This window comes from Schistocerca piceifrons, chromosome 7 (genome assembly GCF_021461385.2).
Source record: "Schistocerca piceifrons isolate TAMUIC-IGC-003096 chromosome 7, iqSchPice1.1, whole genome shotgun sequence".
Classification (NCBI taxonomy): Eukaryota; Metazoa; Arthropoda; class Insecta; order Orthoptera; family Acrididae; genus Schistocerca; species Schistocerca piceifrons.
Window position 1 is genome coordinate 89,581,027 of NC_060144.1, and position 27,661 is coordinate 89,608,687.

Below are 27,661 nucleotides of genomic sequence, written 5' to 3' on the forward strand. Positions count from 1 at the left end.
TTGTCCATAAAGAAGACCAATTATGTGACATACTGACAAAAAGGATTTTCAATCATACAATTTTTCTAAAAAATAAAATAAAATATAATTAAAAAAAAGAGGTTTCCAATGAGACTTGGAATTACTTACATTTCTTCAACAGAGTTGATTGGTAAACAAGAGCAAAATCTGCTGCCATACTGACAGTACAGATGTGCTTCAGATCAGTAATCAACAACTACACTTTCTGAAGCTAAATTATCATTCAATTGCAATTAAAACTATTGAGAGGCTACACTGCAGTGGTTGGTGTCTATGCACCAGTTGAAGCAGAGCAGATCATTTGCAAAATCAATAAGTCTAATATTATCATAGTAATGGAGGACTTAAGTGCTCTTGTAGGTGACACCCAAATCAACCAGTGTGTAGGCTCTCACAGGGAAAGAAACATGCAATAGTTATAGTTATAGCTTAATTGATTTCACTGTATGTAATGAAATCAAAATTATGAATACAGTGCTGAAACATAAAGCAAGCCACAAATTCATTTGGGAAGCAAAGGACCTCAGATCAATAATACATTATATTCTTTGTAATAACAAAGTGACTGATATAGTATTGGGTGCAAGAGTGTTTTGAGGTCCTGAAATTGAATCTTATCATTATTGCCCAGTAAGCACCATATGAACAAGAACAAGGTGGCATAAAAAGAAGTACAAGAAACTGACAATGAATAAAGAACTACTGTCCCTGTAATCCTTCTGAGAGACCCTCAGTATAGTTTGATTACACCAAAAACAACTTGATGAGTCAGTGAAAATATCACCAATGAAAGAAATAGCAAAAGAAGAATGGGAGGTTCTCCAATGGATTCTAAGAGAAGCTGAAAATCAGAGCCTTGTCAGAGAAGTAGTGGCACAGGGAAAAAGGACTGAGAAAATGGGACGATTATGCCAAAAAAGGCTATAAAGGACAAATGAGAAGCATTTGTGAAATATCCATGTAGAAGGAAAGAAGAAGATAAAATACAATATCATAAGAAAAGAGGAATACTACAAGAGGAAACTAAAACAGAAAATATATACAGAGGTGGGAAGAATCTGTGGCAAATTTAGAACATGATTTTTATGGACCCCAAACATAGATATTTAATGAATGAAAGAAATAGCTAAAGAAGAATGGGAGGTTCTCCACTGGATTCTAAGACAAGCTGAAAATCAGAGCCTTGTCAGAGAAGTAGTGGCACAGGGAAAAAGGATTGAGAAAATGGGACGATTATGCCAAAAAAGGCTATAAAGGACAAATGAGAAGCATTTGTGAAATATCCATGTAGAAGGAAAGAAGAAGATAAAATACAATATCATAAGAAAAGAGGAATTACTACAAGAGAAAACTAAAACAGAAATACACAGAAAATATATACAGAGGTGGGAAGAATCTGTGGCAAATTTAGAACATGATTTTTATGGACCCCAAACACAGATATTTAAAATTATTATAAAGCTAAGTAGTGAAATAATAAAGAGTGTGAAAGTGAGGAAGGGATCCAGATGACAGGGATAATGAAGCAGCCATTGAAATAAAGTGTGTTGTGTTCATCTGTATGTTGCGCCGCAGGGTGGTCTAGGCTCTTGGCCATAGTTTGGCGATGGCTCCCATAATTATCCTGGCCTCTGTCTACATTAATATACTGTCCCCACAACGTCCATCCAACAGTTTCCACTCTCTCTGTCCTGTCATCTTCTTCCCATTCTCATCTCCCACCTGTTTACTTGCAGCACTTTTCCAATGCATCTGCCCATCTTTTCCCACTCCCATTCTTTTTTGCTGCTTTTTTACCTAACACCCTGCTGCACAACCTCCTGACACTGTGCCTATTGGATGTCTAGTTCTCTCACTCACCACTGGACAGCATTCACCTCTGTCCCCACCTCTAATTACTATCCCTTACCCTTTCCTGCCCCCTCCAGATTGCTGCTTGCATCCCATGTGGTAGCTGCATTCCAGCCTGAGATGCTGGAGTTGGCGGTCATGTGTGTGTGAGGTATGCTTGCTTGTGTGTGTGAGTGGTGTGTGTGTGTGTGTCTCCTTTACTGATGAAGGCTGTGGCTGAAAGCTTTATGTAAGTGTCTTTTAATTGTGCCTGTCTGCAGCTTGACATGTCTTCTTAATGGTAAGTATCAATCTGTCTTCTCCTACATTAAAATATATTTTGGTCGGGACGCAATATACTTGAGAGCTGGAATAATTCAGTTGTCATTCCTGTGTTTGAAAATGGAGACCTGGAAAACTGTGATAGCTACTGAGGAATAAGTTTATTGAATACAGAATATGAAATTTAGGGCCAATATCATCAAAATGCCTTCAACAAAGTCAACAGAAACAAGTTATTACAGATTTGCAGATAATAATGTACCCAGCAACTTATCACTAATACACAAAATTTATCAAACAAATTTAATCTGTGTCAAGAAAGAGGACAAAGTATCAGGGTGGGGCAGAATACATGCAGGAGTATCACAGAGACGCAGACTTTCACCACTCTTGTTTACTATTCATATGAATAAAATCCTCCAAGAGTGGAGATGAAGGCCGAACTGCTTCATTCAATAGAAACACAAAACTACAGCTTTACTTTTTGCACATGATTTAGCTTTTGTAACATCTTCAGAGGATGACCTTCAACATTCTGTACACAGTTTACAGATTTCATCCAAGAAGTACAACACTGGCATCAACACTGAAAAAACAAAATCTAGTACAAAATAAGATCTATTTGAAAAATAAAATTCTAGAAAGAGTGAACATATTCACATATTTAGGCTATAAACTATCCTTTATGGGACAAACAGACCTAGCTGAAAAAGCCCCCAGGTACACAACAGCAATGGGATCATTAATTATGTAATTAAACATTCCTTAGTCCAGAAGTACACCAGAACATGGCATTGTAAAACATTAGGAAGACCTGTGCTCTGCGATGACAGTGAAGCCCAGATAATAAAACCTAAAGATTCAAAAACACTGACAGCCAGTGAAATAAAATTCTTGTGATGAGTAGCTGGTTAAACCAAATAAGATCACAAAAGGAACAGAGACGTGTTGAAGGAACCTGAAATGGAACCCATCACACATTTTGTTCAGAACTACTAAAACAACTTGAGAAAACCTCTACAATGAATGAGCTCAAAGATAATCCCAGAATGCATACTACACTATCAATCAAACTGTACAAGCTCATTAGGTCAATCAATGAAAAGATGGCAGGAGAACTCCTTGACAAAATCGTAATAGGTCAAGAAGTATAATACTTGGAAACAAGAAGTTACACTGGTAACATTAACAAGTCAGCATGGGAATTTTCTAAGGTTTTGTCCACTTTTAGTCACCTGCTGATTTTAGTGATCTCTCTAACAGACTTTCTTTTTCTTCAAATTAATGAATTACCACACAAGCTATTCAGTGCTGACTAGCTGCCATCCTTTGCAGTATGGCACCATTTGGATGCCATGTGGAGGGCAATAATGTCAGCATGTCACTCTCCCAACCACTGCCAGCTTCCCAGTCCTCAGAGTCACTATTTCTCATTCAGTTAGCTCTTCAGTATGCATTAGTGGCCCCATTCCAGCTCCCCTTGCCCCCTCCTTCCCCCACCCACACCCTCCCCACTCCCCCTGGCATTGCTGGGAATTGAATCTTGGTTCTCAGTATGGCAGTCAGAACAGTCACTCTAACAGATAAGTAGTCAGAACAGGCATTTTGAGATAGAGTATATATTGCCTGTCTAAATAAGGGTATTTGATCTGCTTTCAATGAACCTTTTTTTGTCACTGCATTGTCTTGTATTTTCAGGAAGAATACAACAAACCTAGTAGCCAATAATTTGAATTTCATGTCATCTGTCTCACTGCAACTTTTATCTGGGAGTTCAGTATAATTTCTTTGCTGAGTTTATTCATTTTGGACCCACAATTTTCCACATTGGCCTTGTCTTGTTCTTCAAATTCTGAACTTTTTGTGCATAATACATGATTTTTGCATTTTTGATGCTAAAAAATTTTGCTAGTTGACTTATGATGTTGTCACAAGCTTTGACTAACCTTTTCCATTAAATAAAACAAGTGCAAGATATTTTGATCCCAAATGTCAGCCACCTTTTTCCTTGGCCTCCATTGTAAATTTCTCTGATCCTTTGTAAAGAAAACTGTATTCAAAATGTTGCAAGAATATTTTATTGAAAGCTAAATTTCTAGTCTGCTGTGTTTCCTTGACAAATTTCTTCCCAACTTTTAGCCTGTAAATTCTATGTGAATAGCATAACTGAGTCAGCAGTCATAAACCTGTTAATTTTTACCTTTCTTTTCATAGTTAAACCTGATTGGTGTGGATGCTTTATTGCTTCATTTGACTGTCATAGTCAGATAAACCATTTATTATGGAGCTCACATCTATTATATTAAACTGAACTGGGTGTTCAAATAGATTATCAGTGTTGTTGCACAGTGTTCTTCTATTCTTGTTGAAGCTATTACCATATGAGTCAAATCAAAGCTGGACATCAGCAACTCAGGGTGCCTTTGATCAGATCCACAGATCCATCTAAGATGTAATCTGTATTCAAATCTCCCCATACAATCACTTCTCCATTATTTCTGTGACTTATTATTAGCCACTGCAACTGTACCTGATGAAATGTAAATCATTTCTTGTTGAGGACCTATAACTGTTTCATTGTAAATGACATAGTATGTGCAACAGTTTGTGCTGTACTGAATGTCATGGCTACAGCATTTAATCCCAGCCAATCATGGACAGCCAACGTAAATGACCGTAACTCAAAACATAAGTAGTTAATGGTTTAATCATTTTACTTGAAGTAGCTACACAGCCAAAACACTCTATTACCTAAAATAAAAATAAATTGGAGATAAATAACAGCCATTGCATGAAACTTATTTTCTTTTTAAGTACTCATGACAACATTGCTTTACAGTATGGGCTTGCACGACCATGGACTAGCTGAAATTATTTGTCATAATCCTGACCAGTTCACTACTTCTTGTGTTTGAATGTCATATTTACAACTTCTGATAATGAGACCAATGCAGTTGTAAATGGGCACCAAACCACAGATCTAACAGAAAATCAATATTATGTGAAAAAATAAATAATAACAATAATAATAACAAAAATATGAGTACATACTCACCACCTTCTGTTGTGCTGAATATTTTTTTGGCAGAATCTCCAGCACCTTTCTTTGTTTCAGCAGAAACAGAAACTCTGTATATAGAAAATGCTTGTATTCCATAGAATGTTCCATTTGACAATGATGCTGATATTGTGGAATTCATGCTGCTGTTATCTTGGCATGGACAGCTGGGTCCATCTTTTGATTTTATGCAACTAACATGAATGTTGTAGAATATCAGCAGTCCTCGTTTGCATTTTGGTGGGTCCCAGCTCACAATAACCACCCCATTATATTCTTCAACTGACAAATTCTCAGGTTCATCTGGCACTGCAAAATAAACACTGCCATGTATTTCTTTATACAATTATCTTACTTTCTGAAAGAATAATCTCACAACAGATCTAAATAACTACTAGTATGAATAGATTTGCATATAAATAATGTTTCAAATAAAGATATAGCTAAATATAAAAATAAATACAAAGTTTTTTCAATAAATAAATAAAAAATACACACACTAACTAACACTCTGAAATGTAATAAGAGTGTAGATTACTCATACACTACATGAATAATGTAGCAGACAAAGCACCATTAATATGTTGTTATCAGGTGAAATCTTTAAGGAACCCGAGAGAGAAGGCCAAAGGGACACACAGTGCTCAATGTCCATTGTGTCATCCTCTGCCATATAGTATCATTTGTATGTGATAAAAAGGACAGTGGGACCACCATACTGTCTTACTGGAAATTATCAGTTTCCAACACATTGAAGTCACTACTTCTCAATCAAGTATCACATTCAGAGCAGACCATGACATGTGTGGTGTGACCATGTGAGTAACATACATGTGTGGGTCCTCACTCTGTTGAGCAACTCCTGAAGCTCCATGTTTGACTCCATGTTTCATCATGAGTTTGTCATACCACTCTAACAGTATGAAGAGTATTCCCAGGAATGAGTGCAATTCCATCCTCAATTGCATAGTTGAAGTTACAGTCCAAACTGATCCCATCTCAAACAATAATCATAATATCATCTTTCCTCCAGAGAGACTAAATTATAGGTGGCATTGCTGAGCCCTGCACTTGGCTTAAAACTGCTAGTTACCTGGAATTATCTACCCAGGGAGTTCAGCACTAATTAGAACGTTTCCCACCTTTGAATACTCCCTAGCTCATACTGTTCCAAAGTACTGCCACACGGGGTAGCCACGTGGTCTAGGGTGCCTTGCCACAGGGTCTAGGGTGCCTTCAGAGGTTCAGATCCTCCCTCAGGCATGGATGTGTGTTTTGTCCTTAGCATGAGATAGTTTAAGTTAGATTAAGTAGTGTGTAAGCCTTGGGACTGATGACCTCAGCAGTTTGGTCCCATAGGATGTTACCACAAATTTCCAAAATTTTTTCCAAAGTGCCTTTGGAATTGCAATTAGAAGCAGTTGATTTACAAAATTGTACTATGCTTAAGAACATGTGTTACAGCAGCATGAATTTGTTTTGATGGTGCCTTTATATACATGTAGAGGGGCTTCACAAGCTACACAGAAACATGACTGAGATTATTTCTGTCCTTGGACTGACATTTTGTTGTAAATACACTCCTGGAAATTGAAATAAGAACACCATGAATTCATTGTCCCAGGAAGGGGAAACTTTATTGACACATTCCTGGGGTCAGATACATCACATGATCACACTGACAGAACCACAGGCACATAGACACAGGCAACAGAGCATGCACAATGTCGGCACTAGTACAGTGTATATCCACCTTTCGCAGCAATGCAGGCTGCTATTCTCCCATGGAGACGATCGTAGAGATGCTGGATGTAGTCCTGTGGAACGGCTTGCCATGCCATTTCCACCTGGCGCCTCAGTTGGACCAGCGTTCGTGCTGGACGTGCAGACCGCGTGAGACGACGCTTCATCCAGTCCCAAACATGCTCAATGGGGGACAGATCCGGAGATCTTGCTGGCCAGGGTAGTTGACTTACACCTTCTAGAGCACGTTGGGTGGCACGGGATACATGCGGACGTGCATTGTCCTGTTGGAACAGCAAGTTTCCTTGCCGGTCTAGGAATGGTAGAACGATGGGTTCGATGACGGTTTGGATGTACCGTGCACTATTCAGTGTCCCCTCGATGATCACCAGTGGTGTACGGCCAGTGTAGGAGATCGCTCCCCACACCATGATGCCGGGTGTTGGCCCTGTGTGCCTCGGTCGTATGCAGTCCTGATTGTGGCGCTCACCTGCACAGCGCCAAACACACATACGACCATCATTGGCACCAAGGCAGAAGCGACTCTCATCGCTGAAGACGACACGTCACCATTCATCCCTCCATTCACGCCTGTCGCGACACCACTGGAGGCGGGCTGCATGATGTTGGGGCGTGAGCGGAAGACGGCCTAACGGTGTGCGGGACTGTAGCCCAGCTTCATGGAGACGGTTGCGAATGGTCCTCACCGATACCCCAGGAGCAACAGTGTCCCTAATTTGCTGGGAAGTGGCGGTGCGGTCCCCTACGGCACTGCGTAGGATCCTACGGTCTTGGCGTGCATCCGTGCATCGCTGCGGTCCAGTCCCAGGTCGACGGGCACGTGCACCTGCCGCCGACCACTGGCGACAACATCGATGTACTGTGGAGACCTCACGCCCCACGTGTTGAGCAATTCGGCAGTACGTCCAACCGGCCTCCCGCATGCCCACTATATGCCATTGCTCAAAGTCCGTCAACTGCACATACGGTTCACGTCCACGCTGTCGCGGCATGCTACCAGTGTTAAAGACTGCGATGGAGCTCCGTATGCCATGGCAAACTGGCTGACACTGACGGCGGCGGTGCACAAATGCTGCGCAGCTAGCGCCATTCGACGGCCAACACCGCGGTTCCTGGTGTGTCCGCTGTGCCGTGTGTGTGATCATTGCTTGTACAGCCCTCTCGCAGTGTCCGGAGCAAGTATGGTGGGTCTGACACACCGGTGTCAATGTGTTCTTTTTTCCATTTCCAGGAGTGTAGTTTCTTTCTGTGTTGTTTAATAAATGCATGAAAGTCCTAGCCTCACAACTGAGCTCTGAAGAATGTTCTGTGTTTGTGGAAACATTGGGTCAGGTACCAGTTATTTTATCATTCAGAATACAAAAGAATTTAATGTACCATAATTGTAACAAGCTCTTAATATTTTTTTTATTCATGTTGATTTTTTCTGTTAAACATGTGGTCTCACAAACATATTTGCTTCATCAATGTTATCTCACTAACTAGCATTGTTACATGCAAGGCACTGACTGACTGTGCATTTGCTGTTCTCCACTTCTGCTCACAGATGCCTTGTCTACTGCTTCACTGTCCAACTAGCAGCTGTAAATTTCCTGCCTCTGCCTCTGGGAGCCCATTTGCCCATGTGCAGGCACTTGAGCTGGAACAGTCTACTTTAACAGAAAGAAGTTCATGGTTGTTTAAGCCTTCTGACCACTCACTTTAATTTTCACTTTTTCACTCACTCATCAGCATGTTCCTGACACCATGGACTGTCTGTAAACTTTTTTCCACAGTCTCCAGAGCTTCAAAACTGTTAGGCACATCTATACCAAAGTCAGCAGACTTACAGCTTTTCTTAACTCTCTTGGATGACTAGGCATGTTTGACCATAGGTTAGTTATCTACCCTATTCTTAATCTTACAGCTGGCAACTCTAGCTGTCAGTGGCTCTACTCTTGTTTGTTCTACTTCTAGACTAAATGCTCCTTCTTCATAATCTTGGAGTAATAAGCTCATTAAATACAGTGCCAAAGATTATCAACATCTCCATTCAAGCTGGTTACTCCACAGCATCCAAGAATGAAAAATACATAGACAGTCTTCTTGAGTTTCTTTCCGTGATGTTCTTCTATGGAGCTTCTGTGTATTCTGCTATTAGTTCAGTCTTGTCTTTGCTGTTGCTATGGGAGCAACACATAGAGGGCTGTAGTATATTACTAGATTCTCTTCTGGTTCTTGAAACTTTACAAGGAGGCTTTTGTGGTACAACTGCCACTTTCTAAGGTGTCTTCCATTTCAGACTTTTCATCATCTCTGAAATGCTCTCCCTTGAGTCTTTCTGCGCTGAACTTTATTGTATTCAGTATATCCTATAACTCTCTTTTGTTATGGATCCCAAATATTTTAGCAGTTCCGGCATTTTAGGACAAGACACATGGATGTTTTGTAAGCAGGCTCCTTTGTACACTGACTGCATTTTCCCTGTATCCTACTGAGACACTGGGGTCCACAACCTACTATACCTACAATTGAGTATATGTGAACACTCCATTTCAAAATCCTACAAATTGGTACATCAGACACTTGTAAGAGTTTACTGATCACATTTGTGACTCACATGTATACTGGTTACAACTTTCTTGGTTTTGTGAAGTGCAAAATTTTCCATTTCTGGACATTTAAAGCAGGTTTGCCAGTCTTTGCACCACTGCAAACTCTCATCAGGGAATAATAGGATATTTGTGCAACTTTTTTGGATAGTACTCAATTATAGACATCTGATCATTTGTGGAAAGTCAGAGGCTACTATTAATAGTGTCAGTCTGATCATTAACATACAACACAAGCATCTGAGTTCCCAACACATGCCCATGGAGTATGCCAGAAGCTCCTTCTACATCTGGGAAATAATATCACCACACAAGTATCAGGTACATGCTGATCAGTGGCATCTCTATTACTAAAGACAATGTATTTTTCAAAATACATCTGCATTGTATAGTGTTTTGTATTACTTATTGTGACTGCTACTTTATCATATACTTTAACTTGCCTTATACAGGGTGAATCACCTAAAACATGCATCAGAAATGCAATGTGGAAATGGAAATGTTGTTGGTGTGCAGTTTGCACAGAACAGATTGGCAGTCAGGGGCTCATATTGTTAGCTGACAGACAGACTGTAATAATATTTAGAAAGTGTTTTTTGTGCAAACATACTTTTTTAGATGGAATGATGACTATTAACAGTAACAAAATAAAATTAGGGACAATTAGAATGTCAATTGTGTTTGTTGCAGGGTTCTAGTGTAAGTCTTTACAAGATATATAACAATATTATGGAAAAGAAAGTTGCTACTCACCATTATAGTAGAGATGCAGAGTTGCAGATAGGCACAACATAAAGACAGTCACAAATAAACTTTTCGGCCAGTAAGGCATTCATCAAAAACACACACACAGGCACACACACACACACACACAACTCACACACACATGACTGCAGTCTCAGATAACTGAAGCCCCACTGCAAGCAGCAGCACCAGTGCGTGATGGGGCTGGCAACTGGGTAGGGTAAGGAGGAGACTGGGGTGGGGAGGGGAAAGGATAGTAGGGTAGGGGTGGCAGACAGTGGCATGCTGCTGGCGAGCACAGGGATGAAGTGGAGAGAGGATGGGGCAGTTATGTGCAGTCAGGAGGTTAGACCGTGGGCAGGGGAGAGGTGGGGAGGTGGGGGGGGGGGGGGGGAGGAGGGTGGTGTTGGCGGAAAGGGAGAGAAGTAAAAAACTGGGTGTGATAGTGGAATGAGGACTGTGTAGTGTTGGAATGGGAACAGGGAAGGGGCTAGATGGGAGAGGACAATGATTAATGAAGGTTGAGGCCAGCAGGGTTATGGGAACATAGGATATATGGCAGGCATTACGTACAACCAGGAATTACCTACAAACAAACAGGTATTACCTACAAACAAATCTGGGGAACAGCTACGGGCGCCCGCATGGCACCATCCTATGCAAACATACTCATGGGCCATCTAGAGGTATCCTTCCTAAACAACAAGAATCCTAAACCCCTCATCCAGTTCAGATTCATTGATGACATCTTTGCCGTCTGGATCAGTGGTGAGAACTTCAACAACTTCTCCACCATTTGCTTCTCCTGGGCCTACTCAACCCAACAAGCCACTTCCCTAGATGTTGACCTCCACCTCAAACACAGTTATATCAGTACCTCCATCCATATCAAACCTGCTAACCACCAGCAATACCTCCATTTCAACAGCTGTCACCTGTTCCATACTAAGAAGTCCCTTCCATACAGCCTAGCCACCCATGACCATTACATCAGCACTGACAAGCAGTCCCTCTCGAAATATACCAAGGGTCTCACTGAAGCCTTGTACAAAATCAAATCTTCCGTGCCTTATCTTTCCAGTCTCCCACCACCTCCCAAAGTCCCATTGTCTGGCCACAGAGGGGCATTCAAGTTCCCCTCATAACTCAGTACCACTCAGGACTGGAGCAACTGAATTACATTCTCTGCCTGGGTTTCAACTACCTCTCTTTGTTCCCTGAAATGAGAAATGTCCTGCCCACTATCCTCCCCACCCCCTCCAACAGTGGTATTCTGCTGTCCACCAAACCTACATAATACACACATACAGCCCTACACAGTGCCCACTTGCAACCCTTTACCACATGGTTTATGCTCTTGTAATAGACCTAGATGCAAGACGTGTACCATACATCCTCCCACAACCACCTACTCCAGTCCTGTCACAAACATCACCTGCCCATCAAAGGCAGGGCTACCTGTGTAACCAGTCATGTAATCTACAAGCAAAACTGCAATCACTGTGTTGCATTCTATGTGGGCATGACAGCCAACAAGCTGTATGGCCACATGAATGGCCACCGACAAACTGTGGCCAAGAAACAAGTGGCACCCTGTTGCTGAGCACATTGCCAAACATGACATCCTTCATTCCAATGACTGATTCAAGCCTGTTCCATAGGGATCCTTCCCACTAACACCAGCTTTTCTAAATTGTGCAGATGGGAACTTTCCCTGCAATATATCCTAAGTTCCCATAATCTCCCTGGCCTCAACCTTCGTTAGTCATTGTTCTCTCTCATCCAGACCCTTCCCTGTTCCCATTCCAGCACTACACAGTCCTCATCCCACCATTGCACCCAGTCTTTCACTTCTCTCCCTTTCTGGTAACACACCCCCCCCCCCTCCCTCCCCCATCCCCACTTCTCCCCTGCCCGCTGTCTAACCTCCTGACTGCACATAGCTGCCCTATCCTCTCTCCACCTCGTCCCTGTGCTCTCCAGCAGCATGTCACTGTCTGCCACCCCTACCCTACTATCCTTCCACCTCCCCACCCCAGCCTCCTCCTTACCCTACCCAGTTGCCAGTCCCATCATGCACTGGTGCTGCTGCTTGCAGCGGGGCTTCAGTTGTCCGAGACTGCAGTCGTGTGTGTGTGTGTGTGTGTGTGGGTGGGTGGGTGGATGGTTGGGTGGGTGGGTGGGTGTGTGTGGGTGGGTGGGTGTGTGTGTGTGGGTGTGTGTGTGTCTGTGTCTGTTGTCTATTTTTGATGAAGGTCTTACTGGCCAAAAGCTTTATTTGTGACAGTCTTTTTGTTATGTCTATCTGCAACTTAGCATCTCTGCTATATTGTGAGTAGGAACTTTCCTTTTCATGATATCATTAAATTCCATCCCAGATTTTTCATTGTTTGATTTTTGCCTGACAGCTTTTCTTTGATCCTAACCCAGTGATGTTTTCCTTTGTTACTCTTTTCTAATGCATCACTATACTCAATGTCCATCCTTCTTTCTCTTCTTTCCTGTGTTTCTTTTGTGAACTTGCAAACTGCAGTGCATGCTCTACTTATGAGCCTCACTGTATCAACCATCTTGACCATGCACAACAGACGGTTACAAGACCATGCTGATTTTTGGTGCTGCATCTTATGTCCCACATTACCCCCACTGATATTATTAGTCCTGTACTGCCAAATTGATCACTCTCCCTGCGCCACTTTCCTGTGTTTTCACATGTTATTTCCTCACCTTTCTGGTGCCACAATATCTTGCACCTCATCCTGTGAACCCCTCCCCACTCCCCGCCCCAACTCTTTCTCGATTCTATCCCAGTTCACACCCACTAATTCCACCTCATCCAGTCATGTCTGCCGTCCCCCTTCTTCACACTTATTCATTCTCAGACCTCCTATTCACAGTATATGTATATACACTTTTTATTATTTATATCTTTTCTTTGATCTCATTGTGACTTCATTCCAATTTTAGTGAGTTTTCGCCTTTCACTATCGTCAACTCCCCCAGATTTCATCTTATTTCCCCCTGTTGCATCCATTTCATCCTTCTCATGATTTTTCACATATATTTGGATGTATGTTTGCTAATTTTTAAATTTTTTCAGACATAATTCTACGTTATTTATGTAATTTTTTTTGCACTTTTTCCACCATCATGGAACCTTGCTCCTTCCCTCTGTGTCAATACAGAAAAGTTTCCTTATCCTGAGCCAGAACCCAGTCCCACATACTGTTTCTATGTTGTTGCTTGACTCATGGAATCCCCCCAAATGGCCTTACCTTCAAATTACCCATCTCCAGCTGCCACCCCTCCTTCCACAATGATCTCCATCTATTCAGATTATGCCAATCCTTAGCACTCACCAACATAGTCCTGCAAAACCATATTAACCAAACCCAGACCTTCTTGCAGTACCTTCTCTCCAACCACAAAATTCTCCTGCTGTGCAATCCCAAATTCCTGGAACTCATGAACTAGAGCAACATGCACAATACCACCTCAAAAGCCTTTCCACCCTGCTCACTTCCTACTCCCACCTTGAGGACCACTGTCCATCCCCTTTACAACAACTTCCAAACCTCCTCCACATCTCCTCATAGGTGACAAACCCTGTCTCGCAGACCTCCTATATTTACCCTCCCCCCCCCCCCCTCCCCTCCCACCAAAACTCCCTCCCACCATCACACAGAATCCAGAGTCCAAACAGACCCACAATACAGTCATGAACCTTTCCTCAAGAAGCCTTAGCCCCACAGAAATATCAGTCCTTTTCAAAGGCCTCACCTTTTGCCCCATTCCCAAATTCAGTCATGCAGGACTTGTTAAAGACCTTCTCTCCTTCTTCCGGTCTCTACAGTGGAAACACTTTTTCACCATCAACCCTACCAATCAGATTCAACCAAAGACTAATGTTGAACCCTGCATAACTCAGTACACTCCACTATCCAACCATGATCCACGTCCACTGCCCCCAAATCACCCCTTGTTATCTTTCCAGAATTTATTAACCTTGAATCTTGCCTCACCATCATTCCCCAAATCACTCAACATACAAACTAACCTTACATCCACAGAAAGAACCACAGTCTGACATCTAAAAACTGATCCTGACCTCTGGAAAAAGGCTCCACCACTATTGTTTTGAACCACAAGGATTAGCTGGCAGAAGGACTCCATCAGCTGTCAGATACATCCACCTACAAACCTTGCCACAGTGACCTCATTCCAGAAAACTAGTAGGATGTCCAATCACTCCTCGAATCCTTAGGCCCATTGCAGAACCTGTCCCCTAAGTCCATCTCTCTGCACACCCCTACCACTCGCTGCACTTCTACCTTCTACATGCTTCCTAACGTCCATAAACCCCACCACCCAGGATGCCCCACTGTGGCCAGTTATTGTGCCCCCACTGAGAGAATCTCTGCTCTGTGGATCAACACCTCCAATCTATTACCCAGAACCTACCCACCTATATAAAAGATACCAACCATTTCTTCCAGCAACCCTCCACAATTCCTGTCCCCTTACCACACGCTGCCCTGCTCGTCACTATTGATGCCACCTTCGTTTACACTAACATCCGTAAAGCCCATGGCTTTACCGCTATTAACACTACCTTTCCCAATGCCCAATGGATATCAAACGAACAACCTTCCTAGTCACCATGGCCAACTATATCCTCACCGACACTCAATTAGTTCTCCTGTGGAGGCATTACCTACAAACAAATCCAGGGTACAGCTATGGACACTGGCATTTCATCCTATGCAAACATACTCATGGGCCATCTAGAGGTATCCTTCCTAAACAACCAGAATCCTAAACCCCTCATCTGATTCAGATTCATTGATGACATATTTGCGATCTGGATCAATGGTGAGCACATCAACAACTTATCTACCATTTGCTTCTCCTGGGCCTACTCAACCCAACAAGACACTTTCCTAGATGTTGACCTCCACCTCAAACATGGTTATATCAGTACCTCCATTGATATCAAACCTACTAACCACCAGCAATACCTCCATTTCAACAGCTGCTACCGGTACCATACCAAGAAGTCCCTTCCATAAAGCCTAGCCACTCATAGTTGTCGCATCTGCAGTCACAAGCGGTCCCTCTCAAAATATACCGAGGGTCTCACTGAACTCTTGTACAAAAACAAATCTTCCTTGCCTTATTTTTCCAGTCTCGCACCACCTCCCACAGTCCCACTGTCCAGCCACAGAGGGGCATTCCCCTTCCCCTCATAACTCAGTACCACCCAGGACTGGAGCAACTGAATTACATTCTCTGCCAGGGTTTCAACTACCTCTCGTTGTGCCCTGAAAAGAGAAATGTCCTGCCAACTATCCTTCCCACCCCTCCAACAGTGGTATTCCGCACTAAACCTATAAAATATACTCATCCCTCCCTACACAAACCCTACTCCCCATCCTTTACCTCATGGTTTATACCCCTGTAATAGACCTAGATGCAAGACGTGTGCCATACATCCTCCCACCACCACCTACTCAAGTCCTATCACAATCATCACCTACCACATCAAAGGCAGGGCTACCTGTGAAACCAGTCGTGTGATCTAAAACTAAACTGCAACCACTCTGCTGCATTCTATGTGGGCATAACAACCAACAAGCTGTCTGTCCGTATGAATGGCCACCAACAAACTGTGGCCAAAAAACAAGTGGGCCACCCTGTTGCTAAGCACGCTGCCAAACATGACATCCTTCATTCCAATGACTGCTTCAAGCCTGAGCCATATGGATACTTCCCACCAACTTCAACTTCTCTAAATTGGGCAGGTGGGAACTTTCCCTGCAATATATCCTAAGTTCCCATAATCTTCCTGACCTCAATGTTCATTAGTCAATGTCCTCTCCCATCCATCCACTTCTCTGTTCTCATTACAGCACTACACAGCCCTCATCCCACCCTCACACCCAGTCTTTTACTCCTCTCCCTTTCCACTAACACCCCACCCCCTCCCCACTGTTCCCCTGCTCGCATCTAAAATCCCGACTGCACCCAGCTGCCGTACCTTCTCTCCACCTCGCCCTGCGTGCTCCCCAGCAGCATGTCACTGTCCACCACACCTGCCCTACTATTCCTCCCCTTCCCCACCCCACCCTCCTCTTTACCCCTACCCATTCACCGTTCCCATCATGCTTGCAGTGTGGCTTCAGTTGCCTGAGAATGCAGTCGTGTGTGTGAGTTGCATTTGTGTGTTTGTGTGTGTGTCTTTCAACTATTTTTGACAAAGGTTTTACTCACCAAATGCTTTGTTTGTAACAGTCTTTTTGTTCTCCTGGATTTTCCATTGTTTGATCCTTAGAAGATACTGAAATTTGAAAAATTGCCACACTGATACTTGTACAATACCTGTGCTAGCTCACACTAAAGAACAACACAAGTGCATAAAATAGTTACGTAGATTCTGACCAGTAAGAAGGAGACTGACCATCACAGGTTGTGTAAAAAACAACAGCTGGCAGTAGCAACATACACTCCCAGTCTGGTAAGGAACGACTGATGCACATGTGCTAGCACTTCAGAAGAGATGTCAAGTAGGCTGCAGTAATATGTCACTGCATATCATCAGGTGTAGTTGGTATGTCCTTGTACACAGCATCTTTCAGCTTTCACCACAGAAAGAAAAGTGTACAGGTGTCATATCCAGGGAATTGGCCAGTCAAGGTACAGGTCTTCTGTGTGCAATCCAACGATTTGGAAATGTTTCATGAAGACCTGCTGTAGTACTTAGTGCACTATGGGCTGGACAGCCATCTTGTTGGCAACACAGGTTCTTTCTATTCTGCAGAGGAATGTCTTTCAGCATCTGTGGAAGATGGTAGTCAGGAGGTTGCAATATCTGTGAACATACAGTGTTACATCTATGAAAAAACAGGCCTATGAGCTGATGATTCACTATCCCACGACACGTGTTTACACTCCATGGACACTTAGGTTTCACCTGATAAAGCCAATGTGGATTATCAACGGAACAACACTGCATGTTTTGGCTGTTTATCTGGCCATGAATGGTAAATATGGGTTCATCATTAAGCAAGATACATGATACAACTGGAGTATTCTGTCTTAATGCCCATGTACAGAAGTTGACATGATTCTCTTAATCATTTCCGTCCAGCTCTTTATGGAGAGAGATGTGATAGGGGTGCAACCTATGTCCATGGAGAATGCATAAGAGACTTGTCTGACTTGTGCCACTTCCACATGCGTTTGTGCAGGAGCTAAGGTGTGGATCAACTGCAACAGCTGCAAGCATTAAATTCCCACTCTTCTGTCATCCCATGTTTCCTTCTGTTACATTGTCTAGGTGTTACACTACCACTTTCATGTAACTAGTTGAAGAGGTTGATATATAATTGCTGAAATAGTTGACGTCTATTGGATATCTTGCTGCATACACCATACAAGAATGAACTTCATCTCCATACACCATGAACATGTTGGCCTTTTCTGCATTGGTAAATCCCATCATCCACTCGTGATTTATTGCTTGGACTGTCAAGCACTAACTGACTAGCAAGTCACAATTCACTCAAGGAATACACAAGCACACTTTAAGGAAACATAACAAAATTGTACTCAGCAACTATGCAAGTTGAATAGTACAATATAAGTGTTCAAAATATAATATTTCATAAATGCCTTGCACTGGAATACTGCAACAAACACCAGTGTCATTCTCATTTATGCTACTTTTTGTTTTGCTAGATTCAATAGGCATTTTTCCATTTAAAAATCATATGTTTCACAAAAAATACACTTTCTAAGTATTATTACAAAATATTTATTGGCTAACAATATGAGCCTCTGACTATCAATCCATTCTGTGAAAATCACACAACAGTAGTGGTTTCCATTTCCACCATATTTTCAGTGCAAATTTTAGGTGATTCATCCTTGTCTGTGATGTATAGTGTTCTGAATTACTTGTTGCAACTGGTACTTTTTCATATAATTTAACCTGTCTTACATACTAGTTTCTTAGCACATGCCGGAAATGTTTGCCAATAACAATCATTAATTAGCTAATTATATGACATATTTAGTGAGCATACTAATTTTAGGCATTAACTACTTGTCATTGGCAACATGCTTAACATCCAAAGATTTGTTTATTTCATATGTTACATAATTTCATTTCTAAAATATGTTATCTGTATTAATGGAATTTATGAACAAAGGCATGTGTTTCAGCAGTAAAGATTTGTGAGAATGTTGGTAAAATTTTGGATATTTTTTGTCTTTTAGGTCAATCTGTATGTTCACAATAATGTCAGAATGATTTGTGTAATATGCAAAAATTTCTATTTCTTCTGACATATTTAACACACTAACTTTTTAGTAGTGTGAAGGATTGACAGGTATAGTGTTATGTCAAGGACTGTGTGTTTTTGTTCTTTCTGGTGTGAGCTACATGAAAATAATGAAATACTTTTGTTGGACATATTCTACAGCATTTACAAATTGTACACATGAATCATGTAACAGCTTATGCTGCTGTTCGATTTATTCTTTATTGTGAAACCATTTCCAGTCAAAGGCCATTATTCAGCATTTTTTGTACACGTCATGGATACAGGAAAATTTCAGGTGAAAACAATGGATGACAATTGTAGTAACAATATAAGCAATACTTACAGATTTTTGTTAACAGCTAGAGTTACATACAAATATAAAAATAGTGTCAAAAACATAATACTGATAAATATTGTTCAGTCATTCAAAGTTAAATGCATGGCATATCAATTACAGGCAATTATCCAAGGAATCCACAAAATAAAATGGCAAAGAATCATCCACTACCACTAGTGTAAAGCCTTGATAATCTATAAATATCTTAGATTTAGTTCTAACAATACCAGAGAAGGAAAGTTGCTACTCACCATATAGCAGAGATGCTGAGTCGTGAGAGGCACAACAAAAAGATTCACACAATTATAGCTTTCAGTCATTAAGGCCTTTGTCAGCAGTAGGCGCACACACACACACACACACATACACACACACACACACACACACACACACACACACACACACAAAATCATGGAAACACAACTTGCACACACATCTGCAGTCTCAGAGAGCTGAAACCACACTGCGAGCAGCAGCACCAGTGCATGATGGGAATGGTGTCTGGGTGGTGGTAAGGAGGAGGGTGGAGCAGGGAGGGGGAGGGATAGTATGGTGGGAGTGGTGGACAGTGAAGTGTTGCAGTTTAGATGGAGGGCAGGAGAGAATGTGTGGAGGGGGGAGAGGGTAAATAGCGGAAAGGAGAGAAATAAAAAGAAATTAAAAGACTGGGTGTGGTGGTGAGATGATGGCTGTGTAGTGCTGGAATTGGAACAGGGAGGGGGCTGGATGGGTGAGAACAGTGACTAACAAAGGTTGAGGCCAGGAGGGTTATGGGAATGTAGGATGTATTGCGGGGAAAATCAGAAAAGCTGGTGTTTTCTGAATTGCACAGGTGGTAACTTTCCCTGCAATATATTCTACATTCCTGTAATCCTCCTGGCCTCAACCTTCATTAGTCACTGTCCTCACCCATCCAGCCCCCTCCCTGTTCCCATTCCAGCACTACACAGCCGTCATTTCACCGCCACACCCAGTCTTTTAATTTCTTTTTATTTCTCTCCTTTCCACTACTTACCCCCTCCCCCCTCCGCACCTTCTCGCCTGCCCTCCATCTAAACTGCAACACTTCACTGTCCACCACTCCCACCATACTATCCCTCCCCCTCCCCACCTCAGTCTCCTCATTACCCCCACCCAGTTGTCACTCCCATCATGCACTGGTGTTGCTGCTCGCAGTGTGGTTTCAGCTCTCTGAGACAGCAGACGTGTGTGTAAGTTGCGTTTGCATGAGTCTGTGTATGTGCATGTGTGTACATGTGTCTACTGCTGACAAAGGCCTTAATGGCCGAAAGCTATAATTGTGTGAATCTTTTTGTTATGCCTATTGCAACTCAGCATCTTCACTATATAGTGAGTAGCAACTTTCCTCTTCTGGTATTGTTACATTCCATCCTGAATTTTCCATTGTTTGATTAGATTTAGTTCTAATTAGTTGGCCTTCACCTTTCTAATAACATATCACGAAACCTGATACCTATTTGCAGTTTTATCTACTACATGCTTTTAATCACTTAAATTCACAATGAATCAGTGAAAGGATTATCATAGCCAAGATAAAGAGCAAATTATCCACAACAGTAGTACAACTATAAATATATCTACCAATGCTGCAGATAATAAAGAGATTTATATAAGGTATGATGTGATAAGAGAAACTAATTTGTATGTGAAGTGAGACAAAAATATTATTGTGATTAGAGATTGAAATTCAGTGAAATGTAAAGAAAATGGACTAGAGAATATTCCCTCAGATTTATGAATATCTCTGGGATAGACACCAATTATTCTAACTGTTATCAAGGATACATGAGACAGCCAAAATATACTCAATATTCAAGAAGAATCTAATAACTGCAATCCCAAAGAAAACAGCTACTGACAGGCAAGAATATTACAGAACCTTCAGTTTAATAAGACGTAGTTGCTATATAAAGCTGTGATGATCATAGGTGGCTACACTATATGAAAGGCTCTTCTTGGTATGGAACGGTCAGCAACTGTCACAGTGGAGGTACTGTCAGTGGTTGGTCAATTTGATGTGGACAGAGGAAATGAAATAGCCATCCTTGAGGAGGACATCAAAATCATTGAATGTGGCTCCATGGGTTGAGGAATACCTGGTGAAGTGAATGAGGCATATGTTTTTGAGGTTCTGGAGGAATGTGGGTAGCGTGTCTTCACACTGAGTTTAGATCAAAAATGTGTCATGAGTTAAACTCAACCAAGTAAGCAGCTGAGGATTCTGGGACGTAAAGATCCCTCTTGATGCCCCATGAATAGGTTATCCATGAGCCTTGCTAAGTAGGTGCCCATGGTTTAGTTTGTAAGGGATGCCTTGAAAGAAAAAGTAATCATGAGTGATGATACAGTTGGTCACGGTGACGAGGAACATGGGCAAAGTATTGGAGTCAGTAGGGCATTGGTAAAGGTTGTGTTCAAAAGCAGCAAAGCCATGGGCATTTGGGATGTTAGTTTAAATGGAGGTGGCATTAACACTGACAAGCAGGGCACTGAGTCATAAAAGTGTACAGGCACTGTGGAGAGTAGGCAAATGAAATAGTTGATGTCTTTTATATAGTATGGTAGGGTATGGGTAATAGACTGAAGGTATTAGTCCATGTGAACATTGAATCTCTCTGTGTGGGCACAGTAACTGCCTACAATGGGGCATCCTGGGCAGTTGGGTTAATGGACATGTACGAGGTGCATTCAAGTTCTAAGGCCTACGATTTTTTTTCTCCGGACTGGAAAGAGATAGAAACATGCGCATTGTTTTAAAATGAGGCCGCGTTCATTGACAATACATCTCAGAGATGGCAGCACCGTACGGCAGATGAAATTTTACCGCCAGCGGCAAGAATGAGAACTGTTTTAAATACTTAAAATGGCGACATTTTCCTTACTTGAACAGGGTGCAATCATTCGTTTTCTGAATTTGTGTGGTGTGAAACCAATTGAAATTCATCGACAGTTGAAGGAGACACATGGTGATGGAATTATGGATGTGTCGAAAGTGTGTTCATGGGTGCAACAGTTAAATGAAGATAGAACATCATGTGACAACAAACCAAAACAACCTCGGGCTCGCACAAGCTGGTCTGACGACATGATCGAGAAAGTGGAGAGAATTTTTTTGGGGGATCGCCAAATGACTGTTGAACAGATCGCCTCCAGAGTTGGCATTTCTGTGGGTTCTGTGCACACAATGCTGCATGACGACCTGAAAATGTGAAAAGTGTCATCCAGGTGGGTGCCACAAATGTTGATTGACGACCACATGGCTGCCCACGTGGCATGTTGCCAAGCAATGTTGACGCGCAACGACAGCATGAATGGGACTTTCTTTTCGTCGGTTGTGACAATGGATGAGATGTGGATGCCATTTTTCAATCCAGAAACAAAGCGCTAGTCAGCTCAATGGAAGCACACAGATTCACCGCACAAAAAAAATTTCGGGTAACCGCCAGTGCTGAAAAAATGATGGTGTCCATGTTCTGGGACAGCGAGGGCATAATCCTTACCCATTGCATTCCGAAGGGCACTACGGTAACAGGTGCATCCTACGAAAATGTTTTGAAGAACAAATTCCTTCCTGCACTGCAACAAAAACGTCCGAGAAGGGCTGCGCGTGTGCTGTTTCACCAAGACAACGCACCCGCACATCGAGCTAACGTTACGCAACAGTTTCTTTGTGATAACAACTTTGAAGTGATTCCTCATGCTCCCTACTCACCTGACCTGGCTCCTAGTGACTTTTGGCTTTTTCCAACAATGAAAGACACTGTCCGTGGCCGCACATTCACCAGCCATGCTGCTATTGCCTCAGCGATTTTCCAGTGGTCAAAACAGACTCCTAAAGAAGCCTTCGCCACTGCCATGGAATCATGGCGTCAGTGTTGTGAAAAATGTGTACATCTGCAGGGCGATTACATCAAGAAATAATGCCAGTTTCATCGATTTCGGGTGAGTAGTTAATTAGAAAAAAAATCGGAGGCCTTAGAACTTGAATGCACCCCGTAGAATGTAGGAGTGTAGTGAGTGGCCAGGGGCTGAGGTGGGGGGGGGGGGGGGAGGGAGAGGGAGAGGGAGAGGGAGGGAGGGAGGGAGGGGGGGGAGAGAGAGAGAGAGAGAGAGAGAGAGAGAGAGAGAGAGAGAGAGAGAGAGAGAGAGAGAGAGAGAGAGAGACTCAGGGAAGAGATTCTGGGATGGACCTAAATGTTTGAGTAGCTACTGGAGATCCTACCAGGTTTCTGAAATGGGGTCACTGTGGCAGGGTTTGTAGGTGGATGTATCTGACAGCTGATGCAGTCCCTCTGCCACATAAGATCTGTAGTTCATAACCACAGTGGTGCAACCTTTTTCAGCAGGTAAATTTATGAGGGTGGAATAAGTTTTTCAGTAGTGGATTGCAATTCTCTCTGCAGACATAAAGTTGGTTTCCATATTGAGGGATTTGGGGAATGATGATGATGCAAGGTTCAAGGTTAAATTCTGGAAAGGTAACAGGTGGTCATTTTGGTGGAGTGGGTGTGGATAATGGTTGGATGGAGGAATGAACAGAGTCAGGCAGGTTTCAATATTGGTTACGGATTGAGCCTACCTGTTGGGTTAGTGATGAAAAAGTGCTTCCACTGTACAGCCCAGGAGAAGGAGAGAAGGTCTTAATAAGTCCAGCATGATTGAATTTGGGAGTTGGGTGAAAGGCAAGGCCTGGACTGACACTCCTATGAGACTGAGGTTTTTGGAGGACAAGTTGGTGACTGTGTTTTGGGTCTGTTAAGGTTCTGGATTCTGTATCATGATTGGAGACAGTTTCTGAGGGTGCAGTAAATGTAATAGGTCTGTGAGTTTGTGTTTGTTGGCTATGAGGTGGCGTGATGAAGGTTAGATGGATTCTATCCTAGGGATGGTGGATAGTAGTAGCCCATGGCAGGCATAGTAGGTGAACAGTTGGAGAGTTTTTTGAGGTAGTGTTGGGCTTGCTGCTGTTGTTCCTGGAGGACAAGAGTTGCAACTTGGGAATGGGGGTACAGGAATTAGCCACTGCAGAACAGGAGAATTTTATGGATCAAGAGGAGGCTTGGACCTGATTTATATGGGTTTGCAGGACTAGGTTGACGAGTGCTATGGGCTGAATGAGTCACTGTGGACATAGGAGCTGCAGCCAGAGATGGATAATTTCATGGTTCTACATATATATCTACATTTATACCCTGAAAACCACTGCGAGGTGCATGGCACAGGGTGCATTCCATTATGCCAGTGATTAGGGTTTCCTCCAGGTCCATTCACATGTGGAGCACAGGAAGAATGATCGTTTGGATGGCCCCATGTATTATTCTGTCCAGTATTATTCTAATCTTATCTTCACAAACCCTATGTGGGCGATATATACTGCTAGAGTAATCATTTAAAGCCAGTTCTTAAAACTTTGTTAATAGACTTTCTCAGGCTAGTTAAGTCATATGAAGGGATTCCATGTGTTAGGCAACAATTCAGGAACAGTACATGGAACTGGGTTCTGGAAAGAGATAGGGAAACTTTTCTGTACTGGTGCAGATGGAAGAAACAAGGTTCCATAATGCAGGATGGAAAACACATAAAAATGGTAGGAAAAAATCACAAACAAGACAAAATAGATGACTTATGGGAAACAAAGGTAAAACTTGAGAGATACTGCTCATAAATAAAGACAAAAACAAACTAAATTCACAATGAAAACATAGTGAGACCAATAAAAAAAATAAACAAAAAGACAAAAACAGTGGGATGGTGATCCATGGGTGGATATGTGTGAAGAGAAGGGGCTGCAGGTGTAAATGGATTATGTGAGGGTCAGTATGTGTGTGCTGGATAAAGGTAAGACAGAGAATGGGAGGGCTGCTCCTTCCTGTGTGACACAGGAAGGTGCTGAAAGTAACATGTGAAACTACATTAGGGTGATGGAGGAAGTGTGGTCAATTTGAAGGTCTAGGAATAATTGTATTGACAGGAATAATGTGGGACATGAGATGCTCAATCATTGATTTTTATCGTCATGTAAACATGCGTTGTGTGGGCACTAGACAGTTTATACAGAATGGCTCAGTAGTCAGAGGATGTTTGATTTGGAATGCAACAGTAAAACACAGGAGAGAAGAATGGATTCGAGAATAATAACAAGGGAAAGAGCACTGCGATGTGAGATGGAAGGAAAGCTGTTAGGTGAAATAAAACATTGGAAAGTCAAGGACAGAAAAACAATAATACTGTGAAAAGGACAGATTGCTAGTTACAACATAGAGGAGTCACTGAGTGTCATAGATATGGACAATGAAAAGACTGCTAAAGATTTAAGCTTTAAACGATGAAGACTGCCTTTGGAAATAGAAAATGCATATACTCATTGATATGTGCACAAGCCACACACATGGCCAATCTTGGTCATGGTTGCCCACTAATGTGGTCCAACTGCAGTCTGCAGCTACATCTTATGGTGAGCTGTAATCTGGGGTAGCCTGGTGACAGAGAGGGGGAGAGACAGCAGGGAAGGTGTGGGGGAAGATGTTATGCTTCCTATATGAGCTTGTAGGGGAATGGTGGTCAAGACTGCTAGGCACAGAGTTGTGAGGCTGGGGTGGGGAGGGGAGAGGATAGAGCAGAAAAGAAAAAGAGAGACGAGAGAAGAGAGAAGGGGAAAAGATGGTAGGTGCATTAGCAGAAAAGAAGGCTTTTGTATTGCTGGAGTGGGAGCAGAAGGGAAGGGCACAGGTGGGAGGAGGACAGGGAGTAGTGAAGGTTGAGGCCAGGGGCATTATGTGAATGACGGATATGTTGTAGGGAGAGTTCCCACCAGCACAATCCAGAAACCCTGCTGTTGGTAGGAAGGATCCAAAAAGCACAGTCGGTGAATCAGTCACTGAAGTGAAACACATGATGCTGGGCAGCATGTTCAGCAACTGGGTGGTTCAGCTGTCTCTTTGCCACAGTTTGGCTTGGGTCATTCATATGGACAGACAGTTTGTTAGTTCTCATGATGAACACAGCACAATGACTGGAGCTTAGTTTTTAGGTAACTTGGCTGCTTTCACAGGCAGCCCTGACTTTGATGTGGTAGGAGACGTCTGTGACAGGAGTGGAGTAAGTGGGTGTGGGAGGATTTATCTGGACAGGCCTTGAAGCTACATGCATTGCAGGGATATGAGCCATCAGGCAGGGAGCAGGGGTGGAGAAGGGATATGCAAGGATATTTAGTATGTTTTGTGGGAGTGGAATGACACTCTGGGAGGAGTGGAGAGGACAGTGGGTAGGATATTCCTCATTTCAGGGAATGACAAGAAGTAGTTGAAACCCTGGCAGAGAATGTGATTCAGCTGCTCCAGCTCTGGGTGGTCCTGAGTCATGAAAGAAACGTCCCTTGTGGCAAGGCAGTTGGATATGTGGCAGGTGGTAAGTGACTGGAGAGAATAGGTAAGAGAGATCTGTTTCTGAATAAGGTTTGGAGGGTAATTTTGGTCTGTGAAAGCATTAGTGAGGCCAGCTTTGTATTTGGAGATGGACTGCTTGTCACTACAGATATGATGACCACAGCTGGAGAGGTAGTACAGAAGGCACTTGTTTGTATGGAATGGGTGGCAGCTGTCGAACTGGAGGTATTGTTGGTGGTTGGTAGATATGATGTGGATGGAGGTACTTACGAAGAGAATCAGGTAAAGTTAATGGGGAAGGGGGGGGGGGTGCTAAGGTTCTGGAGGAATGTGGATAGGGTATCTTTACTGTTGGTCCAGATCTCAAAGATGTCATCAATGAAACTGAACCAGGTGAGGGGTTTGGGATTCTGGGTGGTTAAGAAGGATTCCTCTAGAAAGGCAATGAATAGGTTGGCATAGGATGGTATGATGCAGGCACCCATTGCTGTACTATGCATTTGTTTGGAGGTGATGCCTTCAAAGAAAAAGTAAAAGTGGGTGACAACAGAATTGGTCATGGCAGCCAGGAAGGAGGTTGTAGTCTGGAGTTAGATGGGCATTAGAAAGGTAGTGTTCAACATCAGCAAGATCCTCATCATTGGGAATTTTACTGTAGAGGGAGTTGGCATCAACAGTGGTGGGTAGGGTGTTAAGGGAACAGGATCCATGGAGAGACCGTGAAGCAAATGGTTGGTGTATCTTATATAGGAGGATGGGGTACAGATAATAGGCTGATGGTGTTGGTCCATGAGAGCAGAGATTCTCTCTGTACAGGTGCAGTAGCTGGACACAGTGGGGTTTCCTTGGTGGTTGGGTTTATTGACTTAAGGAACCGTGCAGAAGGTGAGAATGTGGAGAGTGGTATGAGTGGGGAGAGTAAGGGACTGGGGGGACCGGGGGGGGGGGGGGGGGGGGAGGAGTTGTTCTGGGATGGGCCTAAGGGTTTGTGAGGGACTAATGATCCTGCTGGATTAGTGGAATGGGATCACTGTGGAAGGATATCTACATGGACATATCTTAAAGCTTGCTGAGTCCTTCTGCCAGGTAATCCCTGCAGATCATAACAACAGTGGTGAAGCCTTTGACAGCAGGTAAGACTATATAGTTGGGATGAGGTTTTAGATGGTGACTTGTGGTTCTTTCTGTAGATGTAAGGATGGTTTCCATATTGAGGAATTTCGGGGTCAATGGTGAGACAAGGTTCAAGTTTAAGAAATTCTGGAAAATTAACAGTGATGATTTCAGGGCATGGGGGTGGATCA

The 27,661-nt window shown here is 42.7% G+C and overlaps 1 protein-coding gene across 1 annotated transcript in view; it reads right to left on the reverse strand.

The window, feature by feature from the left end:
- LOC124804918 (phosphatidylinositol phosphatase PTPRQ-like) overlaps positions 1 to 27,661 on the reverse strand; it is a 424,691-nt gene that overhangs the window by 335,520 nt on the left and 61,510 nt on the right. Inside the window, exon 3 of the mRNA XM_047265295.1 lies at positions 5,189 to 5,500. Coding sequence (XP_047121251.1) covers positions 5,189 to 5,500 — 312 coding nt within the window. The remainder of the gene's footprint in view (positions 1 to 5,188; positions 5,501 to 27,661) is intronic.